At 42.2% G+C, this 12,163-nt stretch overlaps 2 protein-coding genes across 2 annotated transcripts in view; one reads left to right on the top strand and one right to left on the bottom strand.

Moving 5' to 3' along the window:
* Positions 1–2,233: 2,233 nt before the first annotated feature.
* Positions 2,234–9,983, bottom strand: spty2d1 (SPT2 chromatin protein domain containing 1). The gene is made up of 6 exons (XM_080475757.1): positions 9,440–9,983; positions 8,638–8,752; positions 5,621–7,384; positions 3,185–3,338; positions 3,035–3,112; positions 2,234–2,955 (listed from the first exon to the last, which is right to left on the bottom strand). The coding sequence occupies exons 1-6, from the start codon at positions 9,626–9,628 to the stop codon at positions 2,862–2,864; spliced, it is 2,394 nt and encodes a 797-aa protein (XP_080331883.1). The 5' UTR covers positions 9,629–9,983; the 3' UTR covers positions 2,234–2,861.
* A 1,254-nt stretch (positions 9,984–11,237) lies between these two features.
* Positions 11,238–12,163, top strand: part of uevld (UEV and lactate/malate dehyrogenase domains) — a 7,244-nt gene continuing 6,318 nt past the window's right edge. Inside the window, exon 1 of the mRNA XM_080475845.1 lies at positions 11,238–11,408. Within this exon, the coding sequence (XP_080331971.1) occupies positions 11,367–11,408 (42 nt within the window). The 5' untranslated portion in view covers positions 11,238–11,366. The remainder of the gene's footprint in view (positions 11,409–12,163) is intronic.

Below are 12,163 nucleotides of genomic sequence, written 5' to 3'. Positions count from 1 at the left end.
AGCAGACACACACACACACACACACACACACACACACACACACACACACACACACACACACACACACACACACACACACACACACACCTATAGACAGGTTAAACTAATCAATTTGAGGGAGATAGGGATCATCCACTCACTCATCACAGACCATAACAAGGAAAATATATCAATATAGCACCATTCTTAAACAAGGAACTACATTAAAACAAGGTGATTAAGGGAGGCGTGAAAAGAAAATTGAATAAAGAAAAAGATTTATTATGATGAAGGTAATAAAATAAGTAATTGTTCAATACAGCAGTATACATACAGTATTAGTTCAGGGGCCTTAATTTCATCTCGAGTGGACCAGACTGGCCAAAATGTCCCATAATAACCTTTAAATTTAGACTTTAAAGTTTTTCTTTCTCGTTGGAGCAGAGCATTAGTGACAAAAGATTTATGTATTTTTGAAAAATAAATAAATAAATCAAACAATCACTACAGAAAATGACAAACATACAGCTAAATCTCATATAGCTGTTGCATCAAGCATGTTTTTACAAACTCACTTAAAATCTCTTAAAATTTAAACAACTAGAAGAGACATTCTGCACAACACGTGCCTGGGAATAATAACCTGGGAATTTGCTGCTGTTGGCATGTGTCTTGTTGCAGATCCTTCCACACCTGCAGGACTTCAAACTGTGGCTTTATTAGCAAAACTACCCTAAAAATAAATAAAATAAAAAGTGACTGCTCGCAGCACAGTTCTGGATCCCCTCAGCTGTAGTGCCACCATGTGGTGGGAATACGATCTTCACCGCATGAGGGGCATGGTCAGAATACTTCCTAATATATGGCACAAAAAAGGAGGAAAAACAGATTATAAAAGTTCGTTTATTTTACAATCCACCGTCATCAATCGCTGAAACAGATTTAACGGTAACAACCAATTAATTCATTAATTGTGATTACTTTGGTGAAGCGTCTCATTGATGCTTTTAATTTGAAATCATCAGAGGAAAAACAGGTTATTATGTAAACACTGAAATGCAAATGACCATTAATGAATTATTAGGCTCACAAAGTATGTGATGCGTCATGTTTCAGAATGTCCTGGAGGTAGGAACGATCAATTATGTTTCAACACATTTTATTCTACGGAATCTATACATCCTGTATGTATTTACTCCACCTGGACTCTGTCGGGTTTAAATATATTTAAATTAGGGTTAAATAAAAGTGCATGAGACAGTTTTTCTTTTCTTACTTTCTAAAGAAAAATGCCATAAACGAAGCTGGTGAAATACAGAAGGAAATCCCTTTGTGTAATATTTTATTACACAATATTTTAGTTGAGAGATGAAATTCAGTCATTTCTTGTGTTTAGTTGTGAGCGAATGTCTGATAACTGCCTTCCTTTGCTTGCTTTGGACCGGAATAAATATCTGGAACTTCTCAGATAGGACATTTCTGGGTTTAAAATACAAAACTGGAATTTGCACTTTTATCTTCACAAGGAGCTTTGATGCACTTTTCTAAAGAAATGGTGTGAAAGTATTAAAGTGACACAGCTGGGAATGTATTTTTTATTTTTATTTTTTAAGATTAGAGGCTCCAATCTGATCAAACCACCAATAAAATTGTTAAAACTTCAAAGAGAACACTTTTTTTTTATTATTTCTTAAGAGTAGCACCTAAAACACAAAAGAGATATCAGCATGAAAGCTGCCTTGTTACTGAAGTTTGAATTTGCAAAAACATGCATAATTCAACAGCTATAGAAGTTTTCTTTGTTATTTCACTGTATTTTCACCAGAAGGTTCTATTATAATTGGCTTTGTTGAAAATGTCATTTTCTGTAATGATTATTTGGTTTTGCCAAAAAAATGAAGACATTTTGATGACATATACTCTGCTCCACGACAATGAAAAACATTAACCTTTACACCTGAAAGGTTATTATGGTACTACTTTCAACCTCAAGAGTTTGAAATTTTGGCTCTACGTGGCCAATGAGGATATTAGAACGAGGTTGTTATATTTCATCTCTGATCTCAGTATCGTGTTGCGTCTGCGACTCCAAAAACACTAGATTAAAGTCACTAGTGTGAACACACCGCTTCATCTTTACTCACCCAGACAGCCCGGTCGTGCATCCGTTGACACAAAGGTTGCAATTCAAGAAATTTGCCTCTTGAAAAAGGCAGAAAACATTAAAAAGAAATAAAGAAATAAAGAACTATTTCATGTCAGTCGACGGCAAGAAAAGATTTTATTGAATTTTCAATGACAACCAAAAGCCATAATATCTAACTCATGATGGGTAGATATTACTAAAGATTGTCATAATTAAGACTTAAAACAATTAAATAAAATGCACCGATGACCCCCCCCCCCCCCCTCCCCACCCCCCCTGCAAATTGGTTTGAAGATAAATACAAATATCAAACTGCGATGTTCTGTGTAATTTTCTTTACAGTCAAGTCTGTTGGGAAAAAATACAAAATAAATGTAGTAACAAATTCCACTCAAAAAATATCTCATGATTAAAGTTTAATGTTCGTTAGATGTTTGAAAGAACTAGTTTCTCTTTAAACGAAGACTGTTTTAGGCGCCGGCGACCATGATGGAAATAAATAACAGGAGATGGGATCGATGAAAAGAAGAAGTGAAATTCTTTGTGCATATTCTGCGTTTGTCGCTTGACTTAACCTTCGAGTCTCTCTGGGGGGGAAAAAACAAACAAACAAAAATAAGCAGCAAAAGAGCGGCAGGTGGACCCTGCCGCTGGTCTGTCAATGTTTGGAGAGCCGAGCCGAGCCGCTGTCCGTCGTCTTTTGACTTATTTATTTCCTCCGAAGGACGAGGAAGCTTCAGGTTTTTCTCCTTTTGGCGTTACTACTTTTTTTCAGCTCTTCGAACTCTCGCTTCTCCTCCTCCAGGTCCTCCTGCACGGCCATCCGCAGGCTGCAGACGGAAGAAAACGGCATTAAAGAAAAATGATTCATCGCAATTCAGTGGCTGTAGAGTGTTGTTCTGTCTCTACCTCCTGGCTTCTTCTTTCTGCAGGTCCTTCCAGCTGCTCTCCATGAATTTAAGTGCATAGTCACTCTCGTCTTTGTACCTGCGGAAGGGGAAAAACATTAGTCGAGCGTCGCGGCGGCTTCAGGACGGCGCGTAGCAGGACGGCGCTCACTTGTTTCGATCGTAGCCGAAGATCTCCCTGATGTGCTTCGAGATTTCGTCCTGCTCTTCGCCTTCGTCGTCGATGAAATCGTCCATCTCGGAGTCGTCGTCCTCGTCTTCGTATTTCCTCTTGTACGCCGACGTGATGGGCGGCAACATTGGTGCTGAACCGAAAGAAATGATTTGAGGTTTCGTGGTGCAGGTGGAAGAAAAAGAAAATTTAAAAAAGAACAAAAATGACAAAACTAAATGAAGAGGAAAAAATCGGAGAAAAAAAAGGGGGAAAGGAAAAAAAACAAGGAGAATAAAAGGAAAAAATAAAAAGGGAGAAAGGGAAAAAAACCATTTAAAAAAGAAACTAAATTAAAAAAAATCTTAAAAAGGAGGAAAAAAGAAAAAAATGAAAAGAAAACATGTGAGAAAATAAAAGAAAAAAAGGAGCAACAATGAGGGAAAGGAACTAATAAAGGAATTTTTTTTAATTAAATGAAGAAAATTAAGGAAAAATTTAAAAAAGGGAAGAAAAGAAAAGAAAAGACAAAAAAACTATCTTGACCCTCGTGAAGCGTCCGACCCACGACCTGCACATTTCATGTGGTTCGGCAAAGATGTCAAATATATCTGGTGTTGGGCAACAGTTAAGATGCCTTAAAGGGGACATATCATGCTAAATCCACTTTTTTAGCCCTTAAATGCATGTTGTTGTATATTTAGAGTGTTTAGAAGTACAGAAAAGTTCAAAGTAGTCTCTTCAGGTGCTCCGTTGATATCTTTATATTCTGTTTTGGTCATATTTTGCGATCGGTTTCGATTTTTCTATTCTCTATTACGTTTTTTGAACAATGACGTCACAGTATTCTCAGCGGAACTGCCAAATTAGGACATCGACATTTCGAGCAATCCACCATTTTTGTTTCTCGCTGCGATTTTGTAGTCCAACCGAAGTTACGAGAGGATAAGTGGAAATGTTCGGTTGTTGGATGTAGTAACCCACAAGCTTCGTTACACCGTCTCCCAGCATCAGAACCTTTTCGAAGTGCCTGGTTGAGTTTTATTTTTCACAGAAATGTACCCACATCTGTGGGTAAGGTCATTTTTGTGTGCGCGAATCACTTTAAGGACGACTGCTTCAGCAACCTCCGCCAGTATAAAGAAGGATTTAACGAAAGACTTGGTCTGATTGAGCGGTCAGTTCCTTCTATCTATGGAGACGACGAACAGAGCACTTCGGTAAGCTGTATATAACGCTAAAAAGTGTGATGATAAGACGTCCCTGTCATTGTTTTGTTAGCATTAGCAGTTGCACCGTCTTCATATGTTAGCGCTGTGTGCTCGTTTTAGATTATAATGTAACTTCTGTGTTAAATAGTCGTTGTAATACAGGCAGTATTGTAGTAGTGGGCATGGATGGAGAAGTTAGTGTAAATATAGTAACACACCATTGCGTTACATCCATATGAAGACGTTGTTCTGTAGGTGCATCATGGTCATTTTCATCTCGCTCCGCCGGGTCCGACTCTGGCTCCAACATGTATGGCTGGATGGACAAATCTTCCCTTGTTGACATTTTGTAAATAATGTGTGAATATAAAGTTTCTGCGCCGCTAGATAATTGTATCTGTTCTATCAAACTACAAAGATGGCCGAACAGGGTGACGTTGAACCGAGTGTCACCTCTGCAACCTGGAGAGGAGGCGGGGTATGAAGTGTCTCATTTGCATTTGAAGAGACCGCCCCAAAACGAGTTGCTCTCAGAAGCACATCAGAAAAGGGGTTGAAAAGGGGCCTGTGGAGCTCTAATAATGAGGAATTCAGACCCAAGCATTGCAGTTCCGCTTTATATAGACCACAACTGTATGAGTTATATGTAAAAAGGAAGGATTTAAAAGCATGATATGTCTCCTTTAACAGTTAAGTCGAACTGATTTTAGTTCCAGGTTCACTATGTGGACGTTCACGATCCCCAATTGTTATCGAAACTTGAGAAATGAAACATAAGAGACCGTCTTTGTATCAAAACAATATATGAAACTTCAGAAGCTGCTTCAGCCTCATTTTAAAGGTTAAACCCGTTTCGTGGTTCAGGTTAAACTGGATTTTGTGGAAAGTCACAAAAATGGCTCTTTTGGTCTTAAAGGTTGCAGACTGCTGGAGCAGTTCATGAAAAGGACGATATTCTGCTGAAACTAAATAATTAAAATTGCGTCAGTCTCAAGATAAAGTGAATTTTAATGAAACCTTCTGGTGCAAAGTGCTGCGTAATGCTTCTCCTGTAGCTGTTGCATTATGGGTATTTTTTTACAAACTCCTCCTGACGGCATGGCTTTGAGGCTAATTAATCTATTTCACCTCTCTTCTGTTTTCTTAAGTGTAAAAACTGCAGTCATGATAGAAAAACCCATAATTACCGATAACAACTTCTTAATGTCTTTGCTTTAATTCCTACCTGGTGGTCTGTTCATCCCGGGTCTGGGCTGCATTCCAGGTCTGGGCTGCATCCCGGGTCTGGGCTGCATTCCAGGTCTGGGCTGCATTCCAGGTCTGGGCTGCGTCCCGGGTCTGGGCTGCATTCCAGGTCTGGGCTGCATCCCGGGTCTGGGCTGCATCTCGGGTCTGGGCTGCATCCCGGGTCTGGGCTGCATTCCGGGTCTGGGCTGCATTCCAGGTCTGGGCTGCATCTCGGGTCTGGGCTGCATCCCAGGTCTGGGCTGCATCCCAGGTCGAGGCGGACCTCCTGGTCTGGCTCCGCCCACATTCTTGGACGAGATGGTCTCGGACACCACGGTGCATTTGGGTCTCCCAGGTCCGGATCCAGTGCTGCTACCGGGCCGTGACGATCCTACTAATCCACTCCCGGGCCGGCCTGGTCCCACTCCTTGAGGCCGTGGCCCACTACCTCCAGGTTGACCGTGTGGACCACCTAATCTAGCCTTCGCCTGTGGCACAGCTCCTGCTTTTGTCTGTAGACCGCCTCCAGGCCTCGCCTGAGGTTGGCCTCCCGGCTTCGGCGGGCCGCCGGACGTGGGCCTGGACGCCGAGGTCCCGCTCGATTTCAACGCTGCGTTCATCCCAGGTCGTGGCGGTTCTCCCTTCCCGGCCTTGGGTCCTCCCGGTGTCGGTCCGTGCCTGGATGGGCCGGCCGGACTGGGCCGGGTCTGTTGGGAGCCCCCATGTTGAGACTTCTGGCCGCTGCTGGTTGGACCCGAAGTCTTCGCCACGGGAATCCCTGGCGTTTTCCTGGGAAGTGAAGACGAGCTTTCCTTCTTTGAGCTAAGGTCACTTGAGGTGCTGGGCCTGTGGCTGAACGAGGGCCTCGTTCCAACTGGTTTGGTCGACGCCTGAGAGGATGAGGCTTTCATAGGACCTCTAGAGTTTGTGGCTCCAGAGGAGCTTGGCACGCCCGCCTTCGGTTTGTCTCGGTCACTGGGAGATTTCTTGGCTCTCTCTCTTTCTCTGTTAACGGAGGACTTGGAATGAGAAAGTCCTTTGTCGTTAGACTGAGATGGATGCGCTTTCTTCCCTGAACCACTTGACAGGCTCTTCTGTGGCTTGTTGTTCCTCTGGTCCTTCTCTAAAGTGCTTTTTCTGACCAAACCAGAGCTGGACTGGGATTTGCCGTCTCTTTCCCTCTCGTACTTGGACTCCCGGTCTTTTTCCGGCCTCTTGGCCTTGCGCTCCAGCTCCAGCTCCCTGATCTCGTCGGCTGTGCGAAGCCTCTCGTCCGTCTTCACCTTCTTGGGTTTTAGGTCGACCGGTTCAAACTGCTTCTTCTCAGCCAGCTTCAGTAAATCAGCAAAGTTCAAAGGAGGTGGAGCAGGTTTGGTCGACCCGCTGTGTTTTTTAGCGGAGAGCTTGTTGCTGCTGCTGCTGCTGCTGCTGTTGTTGCCCCCTCCACCAGCGGGTCTCCCTGGTCTCAGCGGCGCTGGCTCTGGCTCTGGCTCCGACTCTGAATCCGTCTGTTCGTACTCGTAATTATCCTCATCATCATCCTCCGGGTCGATCGTGTCGTTCCTGAATCTCTCCTCATTCGAATTACTCTGCTCCATTTCCTGTTTCGTTCTCCTCTTCTTGGGAAGTTCGACCACCGGGATGCCGTTGTAGCCGTGGAAGTTGTCCTTGGTTCTGGACGCCATGGCGCGCGCTTTACGGTCCGACTTTAACTCCACCCGCTTGGCCAAGAGACCATCTTTCTGTTTCTTCATTTCTCTTTCTGAAACAAATGAAAGTGTTCAATGAACAAGAGTTTCGGAGGGTTCTCTCAGCGTCAACTGATTCCAGTAGCTGTGATCAAGTGTTGAAATGTGTTAAAGTTGACAGTTAGATCTGGTTCAGGCCACCCTGGACTAGATTCTAGTTAAGCTGCTAAAGGTAAAGACTGCTGGAGGACTGACACTGAGCTTCTTTCCTTTCTGTCTCTCCATCTTTTACTATTACACGTCACTAACATTTGCCTCTCTTCTGTAATCTGTGCATTTGGATTTCTGCTGATACGATACCATTCCAATACCAGAACTCGGTTTCAATTCAATTCAATTTTATTTGTAAAGCGCCAAATCACATCAACAAACATCTCAAAGCGTTCTTACAATGATAGAGGACAACAGAACCCAACTCAACCTTCCAAAGCAGCAGATGTAACAAGCAACAGTGGCCAGTCTTGCTTTAATATTATTATTATCATTACTGATTTGATATGAGGCTGTAATAAACTCCTCTCTACAGGCAAGTATGAAATGTAGGAAAGTATGCATGTATTCTTCCAAAAGGCAACTTGGGGTCAGAAAAGGAACAAACTGTTTTTGTTCCATTTGGACAATGTGAGGGTCTGCGTGACGTCATCATCTCATAATTAACTTGTTATATCTTTAAAACCCCACAATCATTTTATTAATCCCCGGGAAAAGCAGCACAAGTGATCGGGACTATTTTTTACAAAGTTTTGCGGGGAGTAGGACGCAGCTTCACGGAGGTGTGGATCGCCTGCTCTGTTTTCATTGTTTTGATGTCAGTGCCGTTGTCCTCTGTGAGCTGGAGTTTTAAAACGGTGACGTCTGGCAGCGAGCAGAGCAGCCGGCAGGGAAACACTTGTGGAGTCATTTCAGCAGAGTAAAGCACAGACGAGGCTTCATGGATCGGAAATCTCCGCAGATTGGATCAGAGATTTCTGATCTGTGAATTATGTTGGTATCGGAACTCGATACCGATACTTGATCGGATCGGCGCCGTCCCTAAACAAGAGGATTTATGTCTGTTTGCTTGTTGCTCTGTCTCACAGCAGAAAGTTTCCACCTCTGACTCTGGTTCTCCAGAAAGTCTCCACTTTACAAGTTTGGTTCCGCAGGTTTCTTCCTTCTTCAACCTCTCTTATGCATGCATCATGTGGAATTTGTGTTTTGTTTTTTCCTCCTCTGACTGTATTGTGTTTGGTGCTATAGAAATATACTTGAATTAACACATGCCCACCTTTGTATTTGGCTTCCATGTTTTTCTTCTTCAGCAGTGCCTGCACAGCAGCAGGATTCACTCCTTTGGACCTGGGATCCTTTTTGGGTGGTCCAGTTTGTAAGCTGTATCTCCTCTGGAAAAAAAACAAACAAATCAATTACAGGTGCTGAACTTTGATCAATAGATGTTGGAGTTAAAGGAGTCATCCCTCCAGCTTTTCAACACTTTCACATGGTCTTCTTGGTCCAACAACATTGTATTCGAAGTTTATTGCCCCAAATCCAACTTTTCTCTGATTTTCCTCCATTTGAATATTGGATCAGAGGAGCTGCATTCAGAATCTGCTGTGTCTGTGTGAGCTGGACTGGCTCCGCCCACACATGCCCATCTTGGGAAGAGGAGGAAGTACTTCCTCTCGTGGTGCCATGTGCCAGAGCAGAGCTGCCTAATTGCGGGAGGAGTCAAAGGGAGGGCCTTCCTTGATTGTGATTGGCTAAACCCCTGATGACACTATATAGGGTTTGATTTCTGATTGGCTGGTTGGAGCGTCACACACCAACACACACTAAAAATAAACAAGCCAGGGAGAAAGGACAGACTGTCTTCCTTTCCGGGCGTCATTATTACTGTTGGAAAACCCATTAGAAAGTGAATTTTGCATAATATGACCTCTTTATATGATTCATACCAATCAGGGTTGTAAAGGGTTAAACTGCAGGGTCATTCTAGCTTATCAGATCCTCACTGACACGTTAGAACAAACAAACAAAAAGCAACTAAATGTTGCAGAAGATGTGAGATCCAGAAGGCAAGAGATGACCTGTGAACCGCCTCCACCCTGGTTCTGTGACGCGAGGTCCAGTATATTGTCGAAGTCCATCATTGTGGCGGCTGGTGATCCGAGCAGGTCCGGAGTCAAATCAACCGAGTCCCGAGTCCCGAGTCCGCCGCTCAGCCCGCAAACACCGGCAGACACCTCACTTAGCCGTGCTTCGAGAGGCAGCTTCATCCAACGCCGCACACGGGAAGCAGATCAGCTCAGTGAGGAAGAGGAGGAGGAGGAGGAGACGATGCTTTCCTTCATCGCTGGCCACCGTTAGCACAGCTAGCCCTACGTGTGTTCACGTCAGCTCACCACCGGAAAACTCAACAAGACAACGCGCACGGCGAACGTCAGGGCCATTCAAAAGTGTGGGGATTAGATTGGAGTGGGAGGAGAAACGCCCCAAAAATGAAAAAAACTAAAGAAATAAAATAAAAACAACTCCGAGGTCTGATGGGGATAAAAGGGCGAGAAGTGACAGCAACTTAAAAAAAAGGTCCAAAGATCGTTGACGGAAGTGAGAGGCTAAACCAGGGAGTACTTCCGGTTTTAGTAAAGGTCGCCATCAGCGGAAATATGTCACGCTTCTTTCAACAAAATAAGAGTCCTTCTTCAAAATAGGGACATTAATGCAGATGCCTTTCCATTTCATCCATTCAACCACAATTTAATTCTTAGAATACGGTACCGCAGCAACAAAATGCAGATGGAAATCTAGATGAAATGCAAAAAGGACACAGTGACACATCATTCCACTAAAAAACTCAAAACAATACATGGATTTTTATCATTATTGTTTCGAGATGCTTGTTGTAGGACCCCCTTGCAAACAAGATGTTCCATCTCAAGGGGTTGCCCTGTTAATAAATAAATAAATAAATAAATAAATAAATAAATAAATAAATAAATAAATAAATCCCAATTTCAGCTTGGGCGGGCCGGAGCGGTATAATAATGGCATAACAACCTTGAAATTTTAACTGTTAAGTATTCCTTTGTTGTGGTGTAGAGTATACATGAAGAAAACATCTACATTAAATTATTTTTTTTTTAATGTATTGCCATTTCTCCTATATGTTTTATGTGCCTGTTTTGTCTGGAACCTTAATGTACTGCTGCCTGTCTTGGCCAGGGCGCTCTTGAAAATTAGATTTTTAATCTGAAAAAGGTTTTTCTGGTAAAATGAAGGTTAAAAAAAATTAAGCATAGTTAGTTTCCACTGAACTACATTGACTTTTTCCTGCTTTTGATCAACATAAAACTACTGCCCATCTGCACAAAAGGTTTTTATTTCCAGTTCAGAATTGCCCTAGTGGATGAATGAAGTCATTTGACTTGACTCTAATGCTTCTTTTTGCAAAACTTTGATGCCCTAGCAGGGGTCCACAACCTTTTTGACCAAAAGATGTGTAAAACATGTATTCTAATATATTCTAATATCTATCTGTGGAGAAAATTACAACAAAATCCGTGCAGTAGTTTTGAACAGGCTATTTTCTTTTAGCTATTTTATCCTCTTTTTTTTTTACAGCATATCCAGGCTATACTGGCTGTTTGAGCTGTTTGACTTTACTTAGTTGGGTTTTTTTCTGGATTAAACCATTTTATAAAAATATGTGTTATGCAAATAAAATAAAAAATTCTGCAAAATATTTATTTAGAAATACTTTTCTGAAAATGTGATAGAGCCACCAGAGGGGGGGGGGGGCTAAAGAGCCACCTGGCTCCCGAGCAGCAGGTTGCGGCTTTAATAGAAACGAGCTTTTCTTCCCTCGCGGCTTGCCGTACCTGGAGTGGGCGTGGTCTGAGTTAATCCTCTGATGACGTCACCCTGAAAGTTTGCGGAAGTTTGTTTTTGACACCTGAAGTTGAAGCTGAAAACACTAAGAGAAATAACTGATTTTCTTCAGTTTTTGTTGGATAAATGGAACTGAAAGGAGAGAAAATACAGCGGACACTCTCAAAGGTCAGTTTCTTACCAAATCACCGACTTTATTCAACCGTTTGAGGTGAAACTTGAATGTATGGAGGCTGTTTAGTGGACCGGTTTGTTTCTGCTTACTCCAAGAAGTTGAAGAACCAGATTTGTTAGTTAAGATCTCATAGGAAGAAAAATAAAAATCCACCTGGCAAATCCAGAGAAAGACGTTGCTAATCTTTATGTTCGGATTTTTGTTGCCCTCTCCCCAGGTTTTAGGGATTCCTACTTGTTGAATCGACAGATTTTAAGCCAATGTGCTGTTTTTCCTGCTGTGATCAAGTCATGTCGAGTTAAATTAAGCCTGTGATTGGGAATTGGCTTAATCCACATCCAAACAGTGTCTGGATATTGTACAAGAGATTTATCTGATGGAGAATACATTCTATTAAAACTTTTAGAGAATTACTTTATGGCAAGTGACACCACTTAAAGTATAAAAGTACTGTTTAAAAAAACGTGCTTTTCTTCCTTCCTGTGGCCATAAAACTCTATAACTCCTTCTAAGTAGTGTTTTCTGTTACGTTCATCCTTTCTGTGCTCATATTAGTCATCATAAAGCCTTTACATGTGAGTATTTATGAAGTTTATTAAAAGCACAATAACGTCTACTTCTCTCGATAGATAGATATTTGCATGTTTTTAATGCATTGACATTTTTCTTATGTGTTTTAATGTGCCTGTCTTGTCTGGAACCTTAATGTACTGCTGCTTGTCTTGGCCAGGACACTCTTGAAAAACTG

The sequence above is a fragment of the Lipophrys pholis genome (assembly GCF_963383615.2).
Source record: "Lipophrys pholis genome assembly, chromosome: 11".
Taxonomy (NCBI): Eukaryota; Metazoa; Chordata; class Actinopteri; order Blenniiformes; family Blenniidae; genus Lipophrys; species Lipophrys pholis.
Note: the sequence above shows the minus strand (reverse complement) of the source record. Positions and strands in the feature narration are given on the sequence as shown.

Excerpts from the sequence above, each read along its gene's own strand:
- spty2d1 (XM_080475757.1), bottom strand. The coding sequence starts at position 9,628 with ATGAAGCTGCCTCTCGAAGCACGGCTAAGTGAGGTGTCTGCCGGTGTT. Across the intron at positions 7,385-8,637 it reads CATGGAAGCCAAATACAAAG|AAAGAGAAATGAAGAAACAG; the intron begins GTGGGCATGTGT and ends CATTTGTTTCAG. Across the intron at positions 3,113-3,184 it reads TTCGGCTACGATCGAAACAA|GTACAAAGACGAGAGTGACT; the intron begins GTGAGCGCCGTC and ends CCCCTTCCGCAG.